At 45.9% G+C, this 22,346-nt stretch overlaps 1 protein-coding gene across 1 annotated transcript in view; it reads left to right on the top strand.

Annotated features, from left to right (window-relative positions):
• The window catches only part of LOC129385795 (papilin-like), a 111,980-nt gene that overhangs the window by 44,327 nt on the left and 45,307 nt on the right, over positions 1-22,346 (top strand). The window contains exons 15-23 of the mRNA XM_072289514.1: positions 545-627; positions 2,380-2,550; positions 3,026-3,418; positions 5,577-5,702; positions 7,193-7,469; positions 11,570-11,703; positions 19,054-19,295; positions 20,472-20,648; positions 22,130-22,306. Of these exons, the coding sequence (XP_072145615.1) occupies positions 545-627; positions 2,380-2,550; positions 3,026-3,418; positions 5,577-5,702; positions 7,193-7,469; positions 11,570-11,703; positions 19,054-19,295; positions 20,472-20,648; positions 22,130-22,306 (1,780 nt within the window). The remainder of the gene's footprint in view (positions 1-544; positions 628-2,379; positions 2,551-3,025; positions 3,419-5,576; positions 5,703-7,192; positions 7,470-11,569; positions 11,704-19,053; positions 19,296-20,471; positions 20,649-22,129; positions 22,307-22,346) is intronic.

Below are 22,346 nucleotides of genomic sequence, written 5' to 3'. Positions count from 1 at the left end.
TGTTTTGTCTGATTCAGGCAATTCTGCTAAGGAAGTCAAATGAGGAAATCAACTGCAATGAGATAAAGTATGCCGATTCAATTTGGTGCAAAAATTTTTTGCTTTTCAAATGCCGTATACTTACTGCGTAGCCACAAGCCATTCAGAAAGGCCACCGAAAAATGTATTGGGACTGATTGTGGCATGTGGCGAAGTCTGTCTTGCGGCAAATATTTTTGTGTCTTGCAGTGTTCAACGCCCTGCGGTGGTGGTCAGCGCACAAGAGCTATCCTTTGTCACATCAATGGGAAACCAGCTGCACCTGAGAATTGCGATGTCAGCAAGAAGCCCTTTGACACTGAGTCATGCAACATGAATGCTTGCGACGAAGGTATGACTCGTCTTCAGCATGATGTATGGTTCTGCAAAGATTAATACTTAAAATTAACGTGGGGATTTCTTGGCTTGCAACTAACGCTTTTTAATTAGAAGCACCATTTATGAGTCTGAACATATCCCACATAAGAAACGAAAGAATAAGACAAGTACTATTCTGTAATTCTAGAACCTAGCTGTTGCAGTAGATTTGTCCCGTAATAGTACATCTGCAGAAGAGCCTCACCCGTCGCAGCGTGAGCGCTATGACGGGTGAGGCCTTTGAAGGCTGTGCAGACGTGTAAGGCCACCAAGTACAGCTGCTGACCAGACAATATCATGCCAGCTGAGGGACCTGACTTTGAAGGGCGCGAGAACTGCACGGAGTCGCTGTACGGGTGCTGCGAGGACAATGTGACCTTTGCTCTGGGATCCGACGGCGAAGGTTGCTGCGTGGTGACTGAGTTTGGCTGCTGCCGTGACAATGTCACCGTAGCGACAGCAGCTGACGGGTGCCTCTGCAACACGACAGTACATGGATGTTGTCCTGACAACGTTACTGTTGCATTGGGTCCTGAGTACGTATGCCACTACTTGTGAGCCCGACAATCTCTTTGCTGTGGCCTGGGCATCATAATTGTGAATTCTTGGGCTTGCTCCTTTAGCATTATAATAAATCATAGCGCAGAGAAAGACACAACAATAGCGTCTGTGCCGTCTGATGCTCTGGTGTCTGGTGTAACGCTCAGGGGTTGTCTCTTGTTCTGACATTCCGAGTGTCTCTCTACGCTATGGTGTATCATAAGGTCCGAGTTTGTTGCTGAGACTAAAGGAGAGGTTAATTTGAGCTTGTTGCATAGGCAGCAGATGCTAAAACAACCAATCGTTCAATATGTGCGCACTAGTTATCTTTTGCTAGCTATGAGCTCTGTTGGTCTGAGGAGGATGTTAGCTGCAGCTCTATTCGATCCTTAAATCGACTGCTGAATGCTTCTATCTCCGAGTTTTTTAATTGAAAGTTGGTTATCAAGACTCATTAGTTTACTTGTTGTTAATCTTTTCTGCTAATTGGGGCAAATGTACGGTGCTCAGTGACTGAAATGTGATACTTGGGCCGTATAGTGGCCGGTGCTTTTTAAGCGACCGGTGAATGCTGGTTGATGGCTGAGGGGCTGAATGCAGTCACAATGCGTGACAAAGGCTTTCAAACTTTCAAGTGATACAGAAATGCATTATCTCAATGTCCCCAGTGCCTGTCGATGGCACAAAAAGTGCCGACAGCTATGCGCTTCCAGTATTACGTTTCGATCGCTGAGCACTGTACCAGTGCTGTGTGTGTGTAGCCACCTTGCATAACCTTTTAGCTTATAGATCTGAAAAGCACCTTGACGCAATTAACAAATCCAAATAAGTGTTCTTTACTAATTGCGTTTTCATGAAGACGAAACATGTTTATATTGCCTTTTACTATATAGACCTAACCATTGCACAATGGAGAATCCTGCAGATACATTAGTGCATTCTCATTTTAAGTTTACTTAAAGGGACACTAAGGAGAAAAATTATTTCTGCTGCATCAGTAAATTATCTTTCTATGACACCAAGAACACCACTCTTACCACGCTAAGACGCTTGGTAAACAAGAAAAAGCGCAAGAATGAAAGACGGGTGGCGACGCCTCCTTGAAGTTTCTGCGCCTCGTCGCGTGACGTCATGGACTTTGATGGCATCTTCTAGCACCTACTTAATTATATAGCGGTACAGAATGACGACATTGTGTTCTAAAGGAACAAAATGGCAAGTGTATGTGTCATCGACAGCACATGCTGTTGTAACCTGATATCACTTCCCTCAGCTGTCCAACAAAGAAACATAGGAACGTGTTGCTATGAGTGCAGGTAAATTTGCATGAGCTTAGCATCAGAAAATACGAGTAATTTGAAAGCATTTATACACAGTCTTGCTTTTGATAGAATGTCTGAGGGCTTTGTACTAACTGAATTTGATGTCACGCCCTCCACCCAGCTTCGAGGGATGTGCCTGTGAGCACCATGCTTTCGGTTGCTGTCCTGACAAGAAGTCGCCGGCTGAAGGTCCTGACCTTGAGGGCTGTGTCATCTGCACCAACACGACCTTTGGATGCTGCCCCGATGACAGCACTGCAGCACTGGGACCCAACTTTGAAGGCTGTGAAGGGTATGAGAGTCCCTTTGATTGTTCTCGTGGATCGCTGTAGCATGTGGTTGTCATATTGTCACTCAGTGTAGGAATGTGGTAAAGACAAAGCAATTACCTGAATAAACGGGAACACCTAATTGCGTAGAGTTATGCCCACAAAGAAAAGAACTAACTCTGTAGACAACATTCTGACAAGCACGGTCCTCAAATCTGAAGAGCTTTCAGCCAGCCGTTGCTTATACATGATGCAGAAGTTTCTCATTGACCCTCGTATGGCGCGGTGAATGTTCGTGAGGAAGCTGTTCATTCCAATCTTCACTGGCACATTAGAGGGAGGAGGAAAATGAAGGCACATGCACCTCTAAAATACCTTTGAAGCTGAATTAGTAGTATAATTGGGTTGACACATGCAAATTTCTATCAGTGAGTCACAGACAGCACCTCATCACGAAACGGATGCTGAAAAACTTATTTCACCATTCTTTGCTCGCAGGTACGAGACCAACTGCACAACCACCACATTCGGCTGCTGCCCCGATGGAGTGCAAGCCGCGGAGGGTGAGAAATTCGCCGGTTGCACCGTGGCATGCGAGGGCACCCAGTTCGGCTGCTGTCCCGACGGACTGGCTCCAGCTTCGGGTATTGGCTTCGAGGGGTGTGACAACTGCAGCGAGTCACTCTACGGATGCTGCGCAGACAACACTTCCTTTGCCCTCGGCCCAGACGGCGAGGGCTGTTGCTTCCACACCGAGTTTGGCTGCTGTCTCGACAACAAAACGGAAGCGCAGGGACTCGACTGGGCAGGCTGCAGCTGCCATACGACGCCACACGGCTGCTGCCCTGATGGAATCGCCACTGCTAGCGGCCCCAGGTGCGATCAAAATAAGTGCCCTAGCCTCAAGAAAATGCTAAATTAAAGGGGGACGCGGTTCTTTAGGATCGAGAAATTGCGAAAAGAAGTGTTTTTTCAATTTTATGATATTCGTAATTATCGGGGTCCCTTCCACCCATCGCCAAAGTTTTGGGTCTTTGAGACGCATTGTTTTAAAGAAATGATCAAATAAACGAGCGAACTCGACGTGGTTTCTCGTGAAAACATCGCAAAAAATGCCCACATTCAGCGGGGCCGCATTTCGTAGCCATCAAAGAGCGATCTTTCAGCTCTTTTTCCCGCCGTAGATGAGCTTGATGAGTCGCGTCAATGCAGACAAAATTGCAAAAATGTAAGAAACAGATGCGAGCCCGTCATTGGCTGCTTGTGATCATGTGGCGAAATGGAGGCTTCTGATTGGCTTTCGCGGCGTGCAGGAAGTTCAGGTGCACGTGCGCTGGCATATCGTTCGCGTGTGGCGCCCTCTTGAGAGCGGATAAAGACGCGCGTGAATGTGCAATATGTCGCCGTATCGGAAGTACCATACCGTCCACAAGTTCGGGAAAAAGCGCAGGCAATGCGTTAAAAGTCTAGCGGACTCCTTCGTTTCGCAGACGATAACGTCGGGCAAATCCGCGATACCCGCTGCCAGCTCCTTTGATAGTGGTGGCCAGGAACAGCGACGCACATTTCACAAACCTTTCTCATGAAGGACGATATCGATCAGCTCCGACAAAAGGCGGACGAAAAATCTACGGATTTATCGTCTCTTTCGGCCACCCAGCGGAAGCTGCGGACGCTCGCAACGACGCGCTACGACACGGGCCCGTCGACACTAGCTGCGACGTACACAGTCGTCGACATCGATATTGTCAACGAACTGCTTCGCAAGACTGTGTGCCAGAAGTGCGGAGGTAATAGTGTTTCGATCTCCAGAGGTGCAAATGATTACGGTATCGCGGTGCAACTGAGCCTGGGGATGCGACTTTTGCGGCTGTTTGGAATCGAAATGGAGCTGAAGGCGCCTGTCGAGAACGGCAAAATCTAACCCGTTTGAGATAAACATTCTCGCGGCCTGTGCCGTTGAAAGTACCGGTAACGGGCAAACAGCGCTGAACGACATATTTTCAGCTATGGGGATATCCCACAGAGGCCTGCACCACAAGGCATACCAAGGACACTTCAAGGGAAGACTGAACCCATCAGCAATGGAGGCTTATGCAAAGATGCTTTGTAACTCTGCTTCAGCAGTAAAGGAACTTTACAAAATGCTGGATTTCCGAAATACTGGAAACATTGCAGTTTGTTTCGACGGCATTTGGATGACTAGGGGGCACCTGTCACATATTGGTGTGGGTGCAGTAATCGAGTTGTTTTCTGAATATCTGCTAGATTTCAAGGTACTTTCAAACTTCTGTCTTGACTGCAAACATGCACCACCAAAGGAAGCTCCTGGGTACAGTGCCTGGAAAGACAATCACCTGTGCCAGAAAAATACTGATAGTAAATCTGGCCAGATGGAACCAGAGGCAGCTGTTAGCCTCTTTGAGCGCTCGCTGTTGCGCCATGGTTTGTGCTTCACCACAATGCTTTGCGATGGAGACAGCAGGTCTTTCCGCGCACGTGAAGAGGCGAAAGTTTATGGTTACATAAATGTAGAGAAGGAAGACTGCATTAACCATGTGCAGAAGTGGATGGGCACTGGTCTTCGCAACCTCACCCACAAGCACAAAACAGAGCACGGTGAGATTTTGAGTGGTAAAGGTCGACGGACGGGTGACCTGATTACAAAGCTCGCCAATTATTACGGCTGGGCAATTATTACGGCTGGGCAAGTCTAATGTGGGCAACATAGATGCTATGCACGAAGTGGTAGCGGCAACTTATCATCACATATGTTCGACTGATGAACACCCAAATCACAACCTGTGCCCAAGTGGTACAAACTCGTGGTGCAAACAGAATGCTGCTACTGCTAGAGGAGAACCACTTCAAAAGCATCGCAGCTTGCCAGAGCATGTTAGCAAGGCACTCCTGCCTGTCTATGAACGACTTGCTGACAAAAAACTCTTGCAGCGCTGCCACAGAGGCAAGACACAAAATGCAAACGAATCACTGCATCCTGTGATCTGGTCCCTCATGCCAAAGACCAAACATGCCTCCCTATTTGCAGTAGAAACTGCGGCTGCAGAAGTAGTAATGAGATACAATGCAGGGATGAAAGAAGCCTCCTCTCATATTCTGTGAGAAATGAAAATACAACAAAGCAGCTAGGGCATTCAAAGAGCAGAAGAGAAAGGTGAGCACCGTCTCAATAGTGCAGAGCGAAAGCGGGCAGCTTCAGCCGCCTTCTTTCACGCAGCAAAGTGGCGACACCATGAAAAACCATGCACCGATTATTCACCTGCGGCATATTAATGTGTTAGCTATTAAATGAAGCTATTTTATTGGTTGCAGCACTCTTGAAAACAATGCTTTGCATTTCTTGCGCTTTGCTCAGTTTCAATTTTTCAGTCTCTGCGCAATATTCTGATCAAATTTTCTCATCTTCCACAAGTCCAATTTTAATCATTATTCTTTCATTTGAAACCTTCGGGTTCAGTAAGGGCCGTTAGGCTACCAAATAATGCAAGGTCAAGCTACAAATTAAAATAATGACAATTTTGATCTAAGTAATTAGGCCTGTACTGCGAACATGAAGTTCAAGTGCTTACAACTTTTGTTCTGGAGAAGCTAGAATGACAAAACTTGTCTTACGGCACTCCTTGATTAGGGTAGGTTGTAATGGTAAAGAGCAAAACAAAAAATATCCAGTACATTTTTTTAGAAACATGATAAAACATTTTTACAAAAATGTGTCTGTTAAGAAAGAATGGTATGAAATCCATTAAAATAAGCTGTATATTTAAGACCTGTGCATAAACATACATAAAGTAGAAATTTACATTGTTCTAGCTTAAATATCAAAGAAAATAATTCAGAACCCCTCATATCCCCTTAACAGTATTGGCTGGTGCACACTTTTAAGTAATAAAAGAAAGCAGGTGCACAAAGCATTATGTCTCAAGGCAAGGGTCTGCCGAAGTAACAAATTTAATGGTACGAAAAGCAGGAAGTAAATGCGTTTACTCGTCGTACGGCTATTTGGAGCAGACATGTGGGGCTATATTCCTGGTCAATCACTTTTTGATGACGCCTTCACTTTTGGGGACGCCTTCACTTTTGGGGTTGCTTTCACGTTTGTGTGACATGACATCCAATGTGAAATAACGTTATATATTTTTATTTTCTTTCTCATTTTCTTTTGCCTTATCTCCTTATTTTTTTATCTTCTTCTCATGCGTTTATTAACACTTGTTCCTTTACTCATGAAACATATGCACATCATCTTTTTCACTGTAAACAGCGTTTAGACAGTTGACTGATCTTGTTGGTTTCTTTGTTTGATTGTCATGCTTCGAATGAATTCTGGCTCATGATGATACGCAAATAAAAGAAGTTAGCGGCACAACAGTGGTGACACTACTCTAACAAAATGACGCTAAACACAACAATGAATACTGTGGCCTGTTGATGGTGACTGGGGCATGACAGCGATGATGACATGACGATGACACATCGTTGACTAACATCCTGTGATTCCGAAACACAGCATTCTCAAGATCATTGTAGCAGTCTCTTAATGTTTCAAGAAGTAGGGGACTTGTAAATGCTGTTGACATTCATTGAGTAAAATGAATGAAAGAGGCACTGAAGTCAGGAATCCTTTTTTGTCCTTTCTGCTGTCAGGTACTACGGATGCACATGTCACAACTATCCATTTGGCTGTTGCCAAGACAAGCACACACCGGCCGACGGTCCCGACTTTGAAGGGTGCATCTGCTCTCGTCTGCTGTACGGTTGTTGCCCCGACGATGTCACTCCCGCTGAGGGTCCTGACATGGCAGGCTGTCCGTGCCAGATCACAAAGTTTGGTTGCTGCCTTGACCAACGCACTCCTGCCCGCGGACCCAACCTGGCCGGGTGTGGCTGCGACACCATGCCTTACGGCTGCTGCCCTGACCAAGTGAGTGAATGAGGCACTTATCATTGCGTGTCCACTAGTGACAGGCTTTATGGACGCATATCTGATTTGGTGGCATGTTAGCAAAGAAATAAGCTGTGGTCCCTGGTCATGGCTTTGTGCTCAGTGGCATTGCATGACCAGTACGTCCGGGCCATGGGTTCCTGATGAATGAATTGGGCTTAATGTTTTCTTCAGCCGAACGCACAAAGCGCAACGTAATGTGCGTCGCCTTTTAAATTACGCGGACTACATCATGTGCACCTAGAGTTCACTTTTGACAATGTAGTGGAGGTGTGCGGTCAAACGATGTGTGTCTTCAGCGGAACGATTTGTGACGTAGACAGAGATAGAAACAACAGAACAACCGCTAAGCTACCAACAACTGGTTTACTTCCCAAAAAAGGCCAGATGTGTGAGAACAACCAATAAAAACGAAGCAAACCAAAACCTTTGAGGTCAAACGAACTATCCCAACTCGTCACCCTTACTGCTTCAGGTCAAACTAGTAGATACAGAATGGCACACACTTTTGGTACACAAAGCAAGGACAGGAATAGAGAGTGACAGACAATGCAGCCATTGTATGTTGTCTGTCGGCGCTGTGATGTTGAGGGTGCTCTGCCCTTCGCCTTCATTAAGTGTATTGGAGTACCAAAAGTACCACATATGACACAGCACCTTCCTTGGCAGTGTACAGGACGTTGTTGAATGCCTGCGTGCGTAAAAAAGCCTGCAAGCTGACCAGGATGACTTTTGATTAGCCTGGAATGTGAACACACATACAACAGCATGCTTCTTAAAAATTTTAAGACTTTAGTTGTGGCCAACTAGCGTGTGGTTGCTGCTGTTATAACATGGATATTGTAATCACGTGGACCATCATGTTTATTGACGTGCGGTGCGGTGAGAAAAGATTCCAAGGCGCTAATGGGACGGGTTGCACAGGCGGACATATAATTCACACTATTCTCGTACACATCATCATCCTCATCAGCCTGGATACGCCCGCTGCAGGGCAAAGGCCTCTCCCATAATTCTCCAACTACCCCGGTCATGTACTAATTGTGGCCATGTCGTCCCTGCAAACTTCTAAATGTCATCCGCCCACCTAACTTTCTGCCGCCCTTTGCTACGCTTCCCTTCCCTTGGAATCCTGTCCGTTAACCTTAATGGCCATCGGTTATTTTCCCTCCTCATTGCATGTCCTGCCCAGGATCATTTCTTTTTCTTTATTTCAACTACGATGCCATTAACTTGCGTTTGTTCCCTCACCCAGTCTGCTCTTTTCTTATCCCTTAACGTTGCACCCATCATTCTTCTTTCCATAGCTCGTTGCGTCGTGCTCAATTTAGGTAGAACCCTTTTCGTAAGCCTCCAGGTTTCTGCCCCGTACGTGAGTACTGGTAAGACAGAGCTGTTATACACTTTTCTCTTGAGGGATAATGGCAACCTGCGTTCATGATCTGAGAATGCCTGCCAAACGCAGCCCAGTCCATTCATATTCTTCTGATAATTTCAGTCTCATGATCCGGATCCGTGGTTACTAACTGCCCTAAGTAGATGTATTCTCTTACCATTTCCAGTGCCTCGCTACCTATCGCAAACTGCTCTTCTCTTTCGTGACCGTTAAACATTACTTCAGTTTTCTGCAGATAATTTTTCACCCACCCTTCTGCTTTGCCTCTCCAGGTCAGTGAGCATGCATTGCAGTTGGTCTCCTGAGTTACTGAGCAAGGTAATATCATCAGCGAATCGCAAGTTACTAAGGTATTCTCTATTAATTCTTATCCCTAATTCTTCCCAATCCAGGTCTCTGAATACCTCCTGTAAACATGCTGTGAATAGAATTGGAGAAGTCGTATCTCCCTGCCTGACGCCTTTCTTTATTGGGATTTTGTTGCTTTCTTTATGGAGGACTACGGTGGCTGTAGAGCCGCTAGAGATATCTTTCAGTATTTTTACATACGGCTCATCTACGCCCTGATTCCGTAATGCCTCCATGACTGCTGAGGTTTCGACTGCATCAAACGCTTTCTCGTAATCAATCAAAGCTATATTTAAGGGTTTGTTATACTGCGCACATTTCTCTATCACCTGATTGATAGTGTGAATATGGTCTATTGTTGAGTAGCATTTACGGAATCCTGCCTGACCCTTTGGTTGACAGAAGTCTAAGGTGTTCCTGATTCTATTTGCGATTACCTTAGTAAATACTTCGTAGGCAACGGACAGTAAGCTGATCGGTCTATAATTTTTCAAGTCTTTGGCATCCCCTTTCTTATGGATTAGGAGTATGTTAGCGTTCTTCTAAGATTACGGTACGCTCGAGGTCATGAGGCATTGCGTATACAAGGTGGCGAGTTTTTCTAGAACAATCTGCCCACCATCCTTCAACAAATCTGCTGTTACGTGATCCTTCCCGGCTACTTTCCCTCTTTGCATAGCTCCCAAGGCTTTCTTTACTTCTTCCAGCGTTACTGGTGGGATTTCAAATTCCTCAAGACTATTCTCTCTTCCATTATCGTCGTGGGTGCCACCGGTACTGTATAAATTTCTATAGAACTCCTCAACCACTTGAACTATCTCATCCATATTAGTAATGATATTGCCGGTTTTGTCTCTTAACGCATACATCTGATTCTTGCTAATTCATAGTTTCTTCTTCACTGCTTTTAGGCTTCCTCCGTTCCTGAGAGCATGCTAAATTCTATCCATATTATACTTCCTTATGTCTGCTGTCTTACGCTTGTTCATTAACTTCGAAAGTTCTGCCAGTATTATTCTAGCTCTTACACATAAAGAAGTGATGTTCTCTAGCGCATATTATCTTCTAGCGTATAAAGTCTTACGACGTGGCATACTACGGAGTTCAGTCACTCGCCCAATAACGCGCAAAGTCCGGGTAGGTCGGCAAACGCCCCCCCCCCCCCCCCCCCCCCCCCCCCCGCTGGTCGCTGACGTGTGGTAGGAACTTTCGTTAACACGCCGGGTGCGTCGGAGGTGGCTTAGGTAGGCGGTGACGAGGACGTGGCGACAGTTGCTTGGTTGGTGGCTCAAGATTCCGACGCTGGAACTGTGGGAGCACCAGACTCTCGAGCGCACAGGAGCTGCAAGATCTCCGGACCCGGCCAGGCACGGGACACGGGCAGGACCTCGGTTCGGTGGCTCGGGACCCGTCCGAGGCTGCCCAGCGGTACACCCGGGTAGCTGTCGGGACTCTTTCCACGAACTTCGTTCGGCCCTCGTTCGATCGGCCCTCCTGGCTGCAGCTGCCCATTCGCTCGTCTCTTTCTTTTTTCTTCCGCCATCAACCCTTGAACCCTCTCTCTTTATTTTTTCCCGGCGTCATGCCGCATTTGTAGTTGCCATCGTCGTCGTCTTTCACCACAGATATATAGTGAAACTGCTGTAGTATTAGGTGGAGGTGTTGTACGACATTCTGCAAGTGAGAATTATCTTTTGGGCTACATATAAATAATGTGAAGGTACAAAGTGAAAGCTACGTATCAGTAAAGGAGAGATTGAAGTGATCATTTGCGGCACCTCGATGCACTATTGTGGACAAATTAAACAAGAAGGTTAAAATATATGATGCCTGTTATGAACAATAGCTTGAGAGTGAAAGTTACGCAAGATAGTCTGGACCTGAACCTAAGCATAGCAAAAAAATGATGCTTATGTCAGGTTAAGTAAAAAGATGACAAAAACACAACGATGCATTCTAGTTAGCTCTAACTAATAATATCACTTCTCCACTATAGTGCATGTAGTAAAATGCTCACAGCAGCCTGCAGTAACCCAGGCTGAGCTTATACTTTGCTTTTGCGGTGCCCTTCTTCTTCTATTGATTAAGTATTGCGTTGGGACCTAGCACACACCTTAGTGCTTTGCTCACTTTTTTCTTTTTTTGCTGTGACTCAGAGTGTTCTGTTAATAAAGAAGTGAGAATTAAGGGTGACATGAGTCTTTCCTTTGGTTTACCACGCACTTAAGTAAACATCAGAGCTTTGTTCATGGTCTTGCTATTCTTTTCTTTAGTGTATTTTTTTATCGTGCCCAAATATTCAGGGTGTGTTCATGGTCTTGCCCTCTGCTATTAGCGAACACCGGCCCGCGTACCTGGCTTTGGTGGCTGCCCGTGCACAGCGATGCCATATGGCTGCTGCCCCGACCATTACACTGCTGCCCAAGGACCAGACGGCAGAGGCTGCGAGTGCGAGAAGCTGCTCTATGGGTGCGTCTTGTCTCTCTTGTCAGGAAGGCAGAAGCGCTAGCTCAGTTCACGTCTCTCGTGGTCAAACAATGGTGGCAAAAAGAAAAAAGGCACATGCTGGTGCTGACCTGCAACTGTACCCCTATTTTACACGAAGCAGTATAGTGATGAAATGGGACGGATGCTGACAAAGGTGAAAAATTAGCATTTGAAAAAAAAAAAAGAAAACAGCTGCATCAGTGACATGAAAGTCTTGTTCACAACAGCGATTATTAGTAAGGCTCCGGCGTGGGATCCATAATGTCAAGATTTTAATAATTTTTTGTCACCTTGTTTTTATTTTGGACACACGTGAGTGCTCATGTGTGTCATCTGCTGTGTATCGTGTTCTAAAGCTGTTTTTTTTTTTCATCCAATAGACCGATCTCATCAGGTTCAGAGGGCATTCACAATCGCACTGCAAGTGCCAGGATGACAGTAGCTCCTCGCCACTTTTGCTGTATTTGGTTTCAAGGCAACATTGAGGGCAATGATGAGGACAGTGACATTGCGAGTTTTCCACTGAATTTGTAAAGGGAATTTAGGGTGTGTGACTCCTCGACCCCGGTCCTATTATGGGATGTTTTTATTCTCGCCCGCCTGCCTTTTGGTCTTGAGTGTAAGCGGGCTTCAATTTTGCCTTTCAGCCCACTAAGGACTAGTACTACTAGTACTACCAACACATTTAGTGTAGTTTAGTGTAGAGTAGTGGTGTAGTGAAACTCGTGAAATTAATCTACTAAAGGTACTCAATGCTCAAGCCGTGTACCCTGTGTAAGTATTCTTTGATTTTCAGCCCCCTGCTCCCAAAAAATTTGCCAGAATATGTATTGGTGTTCCATGTGGTTTGCAGAGTTTCTTTTAAATGTCACCAACCATGAAAGCTTTCGAAAGACCAAGACTTAGAAAAAGAAAAGAAATGAACTTGATCACTGCCCATGAAAGCAGAAGAAGTAGAAGAAAGCGGACGTGCCCCGCATCGGTTCCGTCTATTTGAATGATTCCGCAGGCACTTTTGGTAGGACCACGCATTAAAGCTCATCATCGGATTTGTGAGGTTAACCCAAATCGGTGGATACCTTTGGACAAAGTGGGCCAGCATTTTGCCGACTTCTATAGCCTCTTTTCTGTGCATCCCACGTGGGCGCCACGCTGGGCCTAACGTCACGTAGGTCTAGCGAGCCCGCAAAGTCGGCATGGCCGATATACGCATGGACGACAAACTCTCCTCGGAGACGGAAGACGGCGAGGAAAGAATCGGTTGGCAGGTGGTCACCAACCGAAGATCGCGATCTGCGAAAAATACCTGGGGAGCTGGTGGAGCCGCCAATTTGATCCAAGAATCACAAGGAAAGGAGATCGCCAACAAAGGTGCTGTCAGGGCAGACAAGCTCAAGCGCCGGATTGTGAAGGCGCCAAGAATGCCGCAACTGCCGGAGGAGCACAGGAAAATCATCGTTAGGCCTCGGGGAGGCCTCAACCTTAACAGGGTCAGCACAGCTATTGGAGAAGCGATCGTTGAGGCAGCCGGACTTACAGCAGACCAAGCGAAGGAAGACATCGTCTGCCCCAACTTCACACAGAATATCGTGGTGGTTAGTACACCGGACTTCTCTCATGCTGAAAGGTATGTGAGAATCAAGTCCATTACGATCATGGAGGCAGAATATAAAGTGAGCGCTTATGAAACAGCCCTCCACTCTACGTGCAAGGGGGTTATTAGAAGAGTGAACCTCAATGACAGTCAGAGTGTGATCACGAAAAAGATTGTGCATGAATACAACCCAACGGCGTTGGCTGAACAACGTATCAAAACTACGGGCTCGGTTATTCTGCTTTTCGACGGATTAAGGGTTCCCAACTTCATCAAATATGGGTCAACCCTAGTTAGCTGCTATCTGTACAGGAAGCAATTTGACGTATGTTACGCATGTGGAAGAATCGGACACAGATCAGACGTTTGTCCAACACCTGATGTTGTGCAGTGCAGGGGATGTGGTATGCAAGGCCCAGGGGAGGCTCATATCTGCTCTCCCAAATGCAAGTTCTGCGGTGAAGATCACCCCACAGGCGACAGGGCTTGCAAGCAGCGGTACCAAGTACCATATGTAGTAAGAGTAACAAGAACAAAACGCTCCAAACTGGAGGCCGAGATGGAATCGGCCCAACCGACAAAGGAAATCCCTCCAGGTGCCGGAAGGCGCTCATTCTCGAGAAGCACATCAAGATTAAGACAGCGCTCAACATCGAGGGGAAGAAACCGTTCCAGGTCTCGGGAGGCACAGGTGCGCTTCGAGGAGCAGGAGCTGAAGACAAACAAGAAAAGCGAGCCAGGAGCGACCTGGGCCGAGAAAGTCAAAGGTGCTGTGAAGGTCACAGGTGCGCTAGCCTCGCAGGAAGAAAGCAATGATGCCAGAGTAGAACAGCTGATCAGAGAGATTATATCACTAAAGAAAGCAAATGAAGAACTTAAGCGGCAGACGCAGGAAATGAAAAAAAGGTTGAGAACAGAAAGCGGCAGTGTGGCAATAGCTAAGCCGGTGTGTAGAAGTAACAGCGAGGAAGAAGAAGACAAACCGGCGCCCAAAAGGAGAGCTCTAGTTCTGGAGGCAGAATTGATGTGCTCGGTTCTGGAGGAGATTAGGAATGCGATTAGGGACCTAAAGGACACAGTAGACAGCGTTAACCTTAAGGTGGATAAACATGGAAGTGGCAGTTAATAGCCGAAAAAAGGTTGAAAAATCTAGAGGCCCAAGGAGAGGATGAAGAATATATGCTCTCGGAAGCCGAAAGCGCTAGAACACCCCCAGGAGCGGTAGGTGGTACAGTCAAGCGAACAGTGACAGGGGGTAGCAAGTCAGGGGGCAACGACAATAATAATGGATAACAAAAATAGACTTAGTGTGTGGCAGTGGAATTGTAGAGGATTTCAGCAAAAAAGAGCGTCACTAGCACAGATAATCAAAACGGTTGAAAATAGGCCGAAATTAATAATGCTGCAGGAAGCTCTAGCGGAGGAGATCGGGCTGTCCGGCTTCAACTCGGTCTGCAAAGGCAAAGAACGAGGCAGAGGAATTGCCACCCTAATTGACAAGAAAATTCCCGACATAGAGCACGATCTAAAATTAGGGGCGAGTAAAATTGAATACATATTGATAGAAATGGTCCTAAAAAGGCACAGAGGTAAAGCACAAAGCTTGTTCTGCCTCAGCGTATATAGCAGTCCCAGAGAGATGAGACAGAGCTTCAGAGCAATTTTTAATAAGGCCATGAGGGTAGCCAAAACTGCGCCACTCATAATAGGAGGGGACTTCAACGCCCCACACCAATCTAGGGGTTACCGCTGGAGTAGTAAGAAAGGGGAAGAAATCTGGTATCTCGTCACGGATTTAGGCCTTTCTCTTATCACGGACCCAGCCTTTCCTACCAGGTGTGGCAGTTCCACGTGTAGGGACAGTACCCCGGACTTATCCTTCACTTATAACTTATCCAGGGCAGACTGGATCAACTCTGGTACGGACCTAGGAAGCGACCATGATATACTACACATAATGGTGGAGACGACGGGGGTGAAGGTAAATCATTTCACTTACATAGACTGGGATCACTTTAGAATAATCAGAAATGACAGAGCAGACACAGATAGACAGGGGCGCATCAGACTACAAGAGTGGGTGGCTCAGCTTAGGGACGACATAAATGCAGCAACTAAGGCTATCGAGACAGAGGAAGAGGTCGAACAAATTGATAGTAGATTGACGCATTTGATCGAAGCCAAGCAATCGATTTTACAAAGATGGATATCACAACGCTTAAACAGCAGATTTAAGAAACGAATTGCTGAGCTCAATAAGAATATAGAGGAACACGCACGATATTTGCAGAAACAAAAATGGGATGAGGTGTGTAAATGTGTAGACGGAGGGATAAAACGTGGAGGCAATTGGAGTCTGGTCAGGTATCTGCTCAACGAAAACGGCACTAAATCGAATAGACGTACGGCAGTGGCGAAACTGGTACACCAGGAAAGTCAGACTTCAAGCGCAGAGAGAATAATGGAGCGATTGGCTACTAAATACTTGCCTCTCAGGAAAGAGGATCAGGATGTGAGTTATACCGATTACTTAGGGGTGGAATGCAAATATATGGATCAGGAATTCACCGAAAGTGAGGTACGCACGGCACTGTATGATCTGAATAGTAGGTCAGTAGCTGGCCTGGATGGCATCTCTAACAGATTGCTTAAGAATTTGGACGACGAATCAATAAGATATCTGACCACAAACATTAATGAACTATGGAAAGATATCCAGAAGAATGGAGGACGGCCAATACTATCTTAATACGAAAGCCGGGCAAGCAACTCAACTTGGATAATCTGAGGCCAATTTCGTTATCATCATGTCTAGGGAAGACAAAGGAGCATGTCATATTGAACAGGTTAACGAAATATGTGGAGGACAATGACATCCTACCGTACAATCTGATTGGTTTCAGATCAGGCTTGTGCACACAAGATGCAATGTTGTTAATCAAGTATCAACTGCTATTAGCTAAACCAAAAACACTCGAGCTCTCTTGGGGTTGGATGTCGAAAAAGCTTTTGACAGAATTAAGCATACAGCAATACTTAAAGTGATTTCCGAACTGGGATTGGGGAGAAAACTCTATGAAGTGGTCAAAACCTTTCTTGGCAATCGTTCAGCTAACCTTAGATTCGGGGATATTAAATCAAAGAAGATGAATCTCGGTGACAGAGGGACGCCACAAGGGTCGGTCTTGTCACCTATGCTTTTCAAGCTGGCCATGTCAAAAGTGACAAAGGGATTAAAAGGGATAGAGGGCATTCACTTTACCATTTATGCAGACGATGTGACTATATGGACCGCTGAAGGAAGTATGGGACATGCGGAAAGCAGACTTCAGAAGAGAATTTATGAGGTAGAGTCTATTATAGAAGACATGGGACTCAAATGCTCGGCTAATAAGTCTGAACTCCTTGTACTCAAGAACAGAAGAAGGGGTAGAAAACCGAGGGGATACGTTAACCAGGTTAGTACTAACCACGAAGGCAGGCGAATCTATTAAGCAAGTAGAATCCATTAGAGTCTTAGGGTTATTCCTGGAGGCAAACGGGGCAAACGGAAGAACAATACGACACATCACAAGCAAGTCTGTGGAGGTAATAAGACTGCTAAAGGGAATCACTAACAGACACAGAGGGCTGACAGAGGAGAGCGCCATGAGACTGGTCCACGCTTTCGCCTTGTGTCACTTCTCATATGTAGCTGGGATGCCCAGCTGGACACAGACAGAGCTAAACAAATTGAACAGATTAATTAAAAGGCTAGTCAAAACAACAGTGGGGTTACCGATTAACACGCCGGATAACAAATTAATGAAACTGGGGCTCCACAACACAATAGCCGAGATAATTGAAGCTCAGAAAACTGCCCACAAAGAGAGGCTCTCTGGAACAAGACCAGGTAGCGCAATACTACAAGAGGTAGGGTGGTGCCCAACCGAATCGAAAATTTCAGGTGAAGGCACAGTACAACTAAAAGAGAGCATAAGAGAGATAATCAAGACGACTGCTTTCCCCAGAAATATGCACCCGGTGCTCAACCTGGAAAGACGAAAGGCAAGGGCCAAAGCCCTCCTGCAAGAGATAGAACACGACAGAGAACATGCGGCTTTTGTAGATGCTGCGTGGGTCAGAGGAAAGAAAGCCTTTACGGCAGTAGTAAGACATGCAGATGGTCTCACTCGGGACGCTATAACAATCACGACTAAAGACACGACAGTCGCGGAACAAGTAGCGACAGCATTGGCTTTAAGGAATAATAAGTGGACGAAGATTTACAGTGACTCTAAGATGGCTATTAGACACTTTACCAATGGCTTTGTAACCAAAAGGGCTGCCCAGCTGATTGGTGAGTTGGACAGCCAAGAGATCGAAATCCGCTGGTTTCCTGCGCACATGCGGTCTGTCGATCCATCTCGGAAGAATTTAAACGTGATGGCTAACGCAGCTGCACGAGGACGTACTATCCGTGCAATACGCGACCAGGACCATAATAATATACAGGAGGAGAACAGGGACCAATTACTTACATATAATGAAATCACGAGGCATTACTACATGAACAGAAGGGAATTCCCAGTGCCACACGCTAAGCTCAATAGAGCTCAAGCGGTGACTCTGAGATTGTTGCAAACAAGAACTTATCCAGGTCCAAACTTTATAAACAAGATATATCCTGAAAGAGAGATACCAATCAATTGCGAGAAGTGTAATTTCATCATTACTTTGGATCACATGCTTTGGCAGTGTCCTGTGACTTTCACAGACTGTGACAAGGAGAGAGACTGCTGGCGGTGAGTCCAACACAGTGGAGTTCTTTTCGATCAAGTACAGGCCGTCCAGAAGGCCCATGATACGGCGGTAAGGTTAAACCTTACTGTCCCGACGTGGGAGCCGCCTGCGTCAACCTAAGGGTTGATCTTTAGGATGTTAAATAAAGTTCATCATACCATACCATACTGCCCATGCAGCTGCCTCTGAATCAAGAGGTGCAGTTGATGCTTCTCTGCAAAATTACTTCATTTCTCATCCAAATTCTGGCCGGTATGTTTAAGTAGCAAAGAAATTTACACACTTTTCTCTGAATTATGTGCTCTAAATGCTGTTGGAGTGGGCTCTGCATTATGTCTCTGTATCAAAGTATTCTTTCTCAATCCATATCACACGAGTGCAAACCAAATCACGGCGCACACTATTAATCGTAAGGAAGGCCATCGGCCGCCTATGTATGACAGGTGCCTTAGTCATAATTTGAGCCACACATAAAAAGGGGCGCCAGCTATGCCGCTTGTTTCATTGTGAACAAGGCTCTCGTGGGGGAGCCGAAACGTAAAAAACTATTTTAAACCATTTTGGTCGGTGTGCACACCTCTTCCTTTTAGGTGCACACAAGAGCCAGCTGATTTACCTAGCACATTGTGCCCGTTGCACAGGCCATCCAAACACCTTGACCCTGTTGTGAGCCTGTACAAATTCCGTTCCTCCAGCCATTTCTTTTATTTTTGTGAACCACCCAAGACGGACATGACCTTCTTAACCTGCAGCGATAAGTGATTCGGTAGGTTTTAGATCTGCTATGCAGTGCTGTTATGACTCATCCTTGTTACATTGTCATCATAAATTTTGTTTTTCACATGCTCCACCTATCGTGTAGTGTCCAGTGGTGGGACCCTTGATACATAAATGAATGAATGAACGAATGAGTGAATGAAGGAATGAATGAATAGTGCTGTGTGTGCATTGCCCAGCTGCTGCCCCAATGGTCGCACACCGGCCACAGGCCCCAGCCTGGCTGGCTGTACATGCCACCACTACCCTTACGGGTGCTGCCCTGACGGACAAACTCCTTTTCGAGGTCCTGAATACGATGGCTGCACCTGTGCCATGACTGCCTACGGTTGCTGCCCCGACGGGGTGACTGCCGCCAGGGGGCGCAATTTCGAAGGCTGCCAAGATACAACGGTCATGCCTACCCCCAACGTCAGCGTCAGTAAGCCCCGTCTTGATCGTACCAGTCGTGCTGATTAGATGACACACCATACCCAAATTCTGACCTGTATGTACGAAACATATAGACCTTGTGCACTAGCAACTGTCTATCATGCCAACTGTCTTACACCAACTAGCCGCCGCTGAAGCACTGTACTGCACATGGTCAGGGCTTGTAAGTCGCATCTCAGTATAATGATGTTGCACCCAACATGAAAGTGTCTTCGATGTACTAAATATTTGTTATCAGCATATGTTGCTTAAACTCTGAAAGCAGCAAGAAACATTTTGGATTTATTACTTTGTACAGTAAAACCTCGAGGATACGAACCTCAAGGGGTCGTGTAAAATATTCGTATCACCAAAAAACAAATGAAATCAGCATGCTAAAGAGACAGAAACTCGTTCTTAGAAATTTATTCGCAATGCAAGAAGTCTCGGATGTCCTTCTGGGTTTTCTTCTGTGCGAGGATAGGATTCTGGTCACGCTCGTGCCTAAGGAATCACTTGTATATCTCAAATTCTCTATTATAAAAATGTTTGGATGCCTTAGCTAGATCGCCTGCCAGCAGTTGTGCTTTTGCATTGATATTTAAGAGAGTGGAGGCACTTCTAAATAATCAGTGGTGTTCTTTTTTTTTGTGCATTGCTTCTTTGTGAAGAACAATCCAAGTAAGTATACATGCCTGAATTTTCTGACCTAGCCTTGTCCAATATTTTTTTTAGGTCATAGTACTTTCTGCTATGCTTCACATGCGAGTGAAGGGACAGTTTGTGCATCCACTGAAAAATGAGGCACTCATCATGCCTGCAGCCTCTCCTTTTTTCTTCCCTGTGAAATACAGTAAGCTACTACTGCTACTAGTAGTACTAGTACTGTTGTACTGCTGCTGCTACTAATAGTCATTAGTGTTCCTTTAAATCTTTTCATGGCTTCACTTAATTCTCAATCTGCAATTGAAGGCTGATGTGTGGTGGTCACCCAGGGAGGCCCTGCACTGTATTTTGTCATTCCTGGGGGCCAGGGACTGACTGTGAGGAATGGTTATTTTATGTGCGAACCGTGAAAAGTGTTGCAGCTGGGGAATGCGTGTTTTCCTATAGTACTAATCACGAGGGCTCTGAGATTTTTATCTACACTCGACTCGGATACAGAAAAGGTGCACAATTCTTTCAGGCGTGTGTGGCCTACGCGAAGAGCATGGCCCCTGTCACAACTATATGGTCTACTGGTTCTTCAGCGTCACCGATGGTCGCTGCAACTGCTTCTGGTACGGAGGTTGTGAGGGCAATGGAAACCGGTTCAACTCAGAGGAAGAGTGCAAGAACACCTGCGTCAAACCTGAAGGACCTGGTGAGGAAAGGGGTCAAGGCGTGCTTGAGGTCAAGTGAAATACAATTATTGTAGTTACTGCTGTAAGGCCTGCCCTCATTTAAGGCTTGCATCCTCACTTTGGAATGGAAGAATTTTGACAAAAAAATGTTTTGCTAAGCATGACATGCATACCCCTGTCCTGGTAATTTACACAAGCTGCTACTAGGTGGCACTAATTACTTTCCTTCTGACAATGGAATCTTCATTTTCATGATCATCATCACCATTGTGTCACCTTGGATCATGCAGCATCCATCCAGTATGCCTTGACAGTATCATCCGTGCTGCGGCTTGTTTAACTGCACGGTGCTTTCGGGTGCATGAGAGGGCATCGCTACAAGAAGTGTGCCCGTGGATATTGTACGCACGGCGTGTATTTTCATTTGAAACCATCATGAGGAACATCAAGGTGATATGAATCTCAAAGAGTAGGGAAAGGACAAAGGACAACCAGCTTTGAGAAGCCGCTAATGAGGTGAGCTCATCAAACGACGAGGGCAGTGGAAGCCACAAGCAGGATTGAATAAACCTCTTTATAGTCATAACAACAGCGGTTACATTATTCTGCATAGCCATCAGAGCATAGTTTGAGGCTTCACTAAATAGCCATAACCCTGCCTCCTGTAATGCTCACACCTATATAATATGTGCCAAAAAAAAAACGCACTGGCCAAATAAGATGAGTAAATACGGAATCCTTATGGATGCTCTTAGGCAGCCGTATGCTTTAGGTATGGATATGCAAAATTTCATAAACGGCCTTCTCCACATGTATTTGTTGTCTCACAGAATATGACCGATTTCACACTCATGGCACTGTTTAAACTGTGGGTCATGGGCAAAGAGCAGGGCAAGAGTGAGTAAGTAAGACCGCCAGAGTGTCGTAGTAAAAACGTATGGCAGAATAGGACCCCCCTCTTCAAGTAATAATTTTTATCTGGAGTGGAAAGGGCAAAACAGGTAGGATTAAGGGGGCATGGGAACTAAAACTGAATGATCAGGCTCGTTCCCATGAGAAACTTGAGAAGCGAGTCCAGGTTAGCTTGCTGTGCTGAGAGGTGCACAGCTTGGGTGTGCCCATTTGTAGGACATGACAAGGCGGCCAATTTCGTTATTAGTCACACGATATGTGTGGGGAAGCGAACTTGCAGAATTTGGCGCACGTAATTTATGCTGACGTTGTTTCGTCACATCATGGCTGATGGCAGCGACACCACTTTGATTTAGTCATGCTATGATGAAATATTCATTCCGAGTTTTATTTTCAAGTGTGGCATGTATTGTGCCGTTATGCTTCATGCTTTTCACTAGGAGACCAGGAGGATGCCAGTGCAGGCATTCATGTTTCTTTTCGTGTGGCGCTTGCAACTGCATTCTTGACCTATCGCTGACTAGTATATGTAGTACAGTGTGACATGGACTTTGAGTCATTGTGGGTGGATCTCTGAATCTTATCGCAGATGCCTGCCTACTTCCAAAGGTGATTGGTACATGCGACGGCCAGTACCAGCATTGGTACTTCGACGCGACCACTCGCTCCTGCGAGTCGTTCATGTACGGAGGTTGCCTCGGAAACAACAACCGCTTTGCCAGCAAAGACCTGTGCGAGCAGACCTGCCTGCACCAGGAGAAGCTTGGCAAGTATTTTTGATTCAGACATATTCAACTTCCTCTCCT

The sequence above is a fragment of the Dermacentor andersoni genome, chromosome 7 (assembly GCF_023375885.2).
Source record: "Dermacentor andersoni chromosome 7, qqDerAnde1_hic_scaffold, whole genome shotgun sequence".
NCBI classification, from domain to species: Eukaryota; Metazoa; Arthropoda; class Arachnida; order Ixodida; family Ixodidae; genus Dermacentor; species Dermacentor andersoni.
Note: the sequence above shows the minus strand (reverse complement) of the source record. Positions and strands in the feature narration are given on the sequence as shown.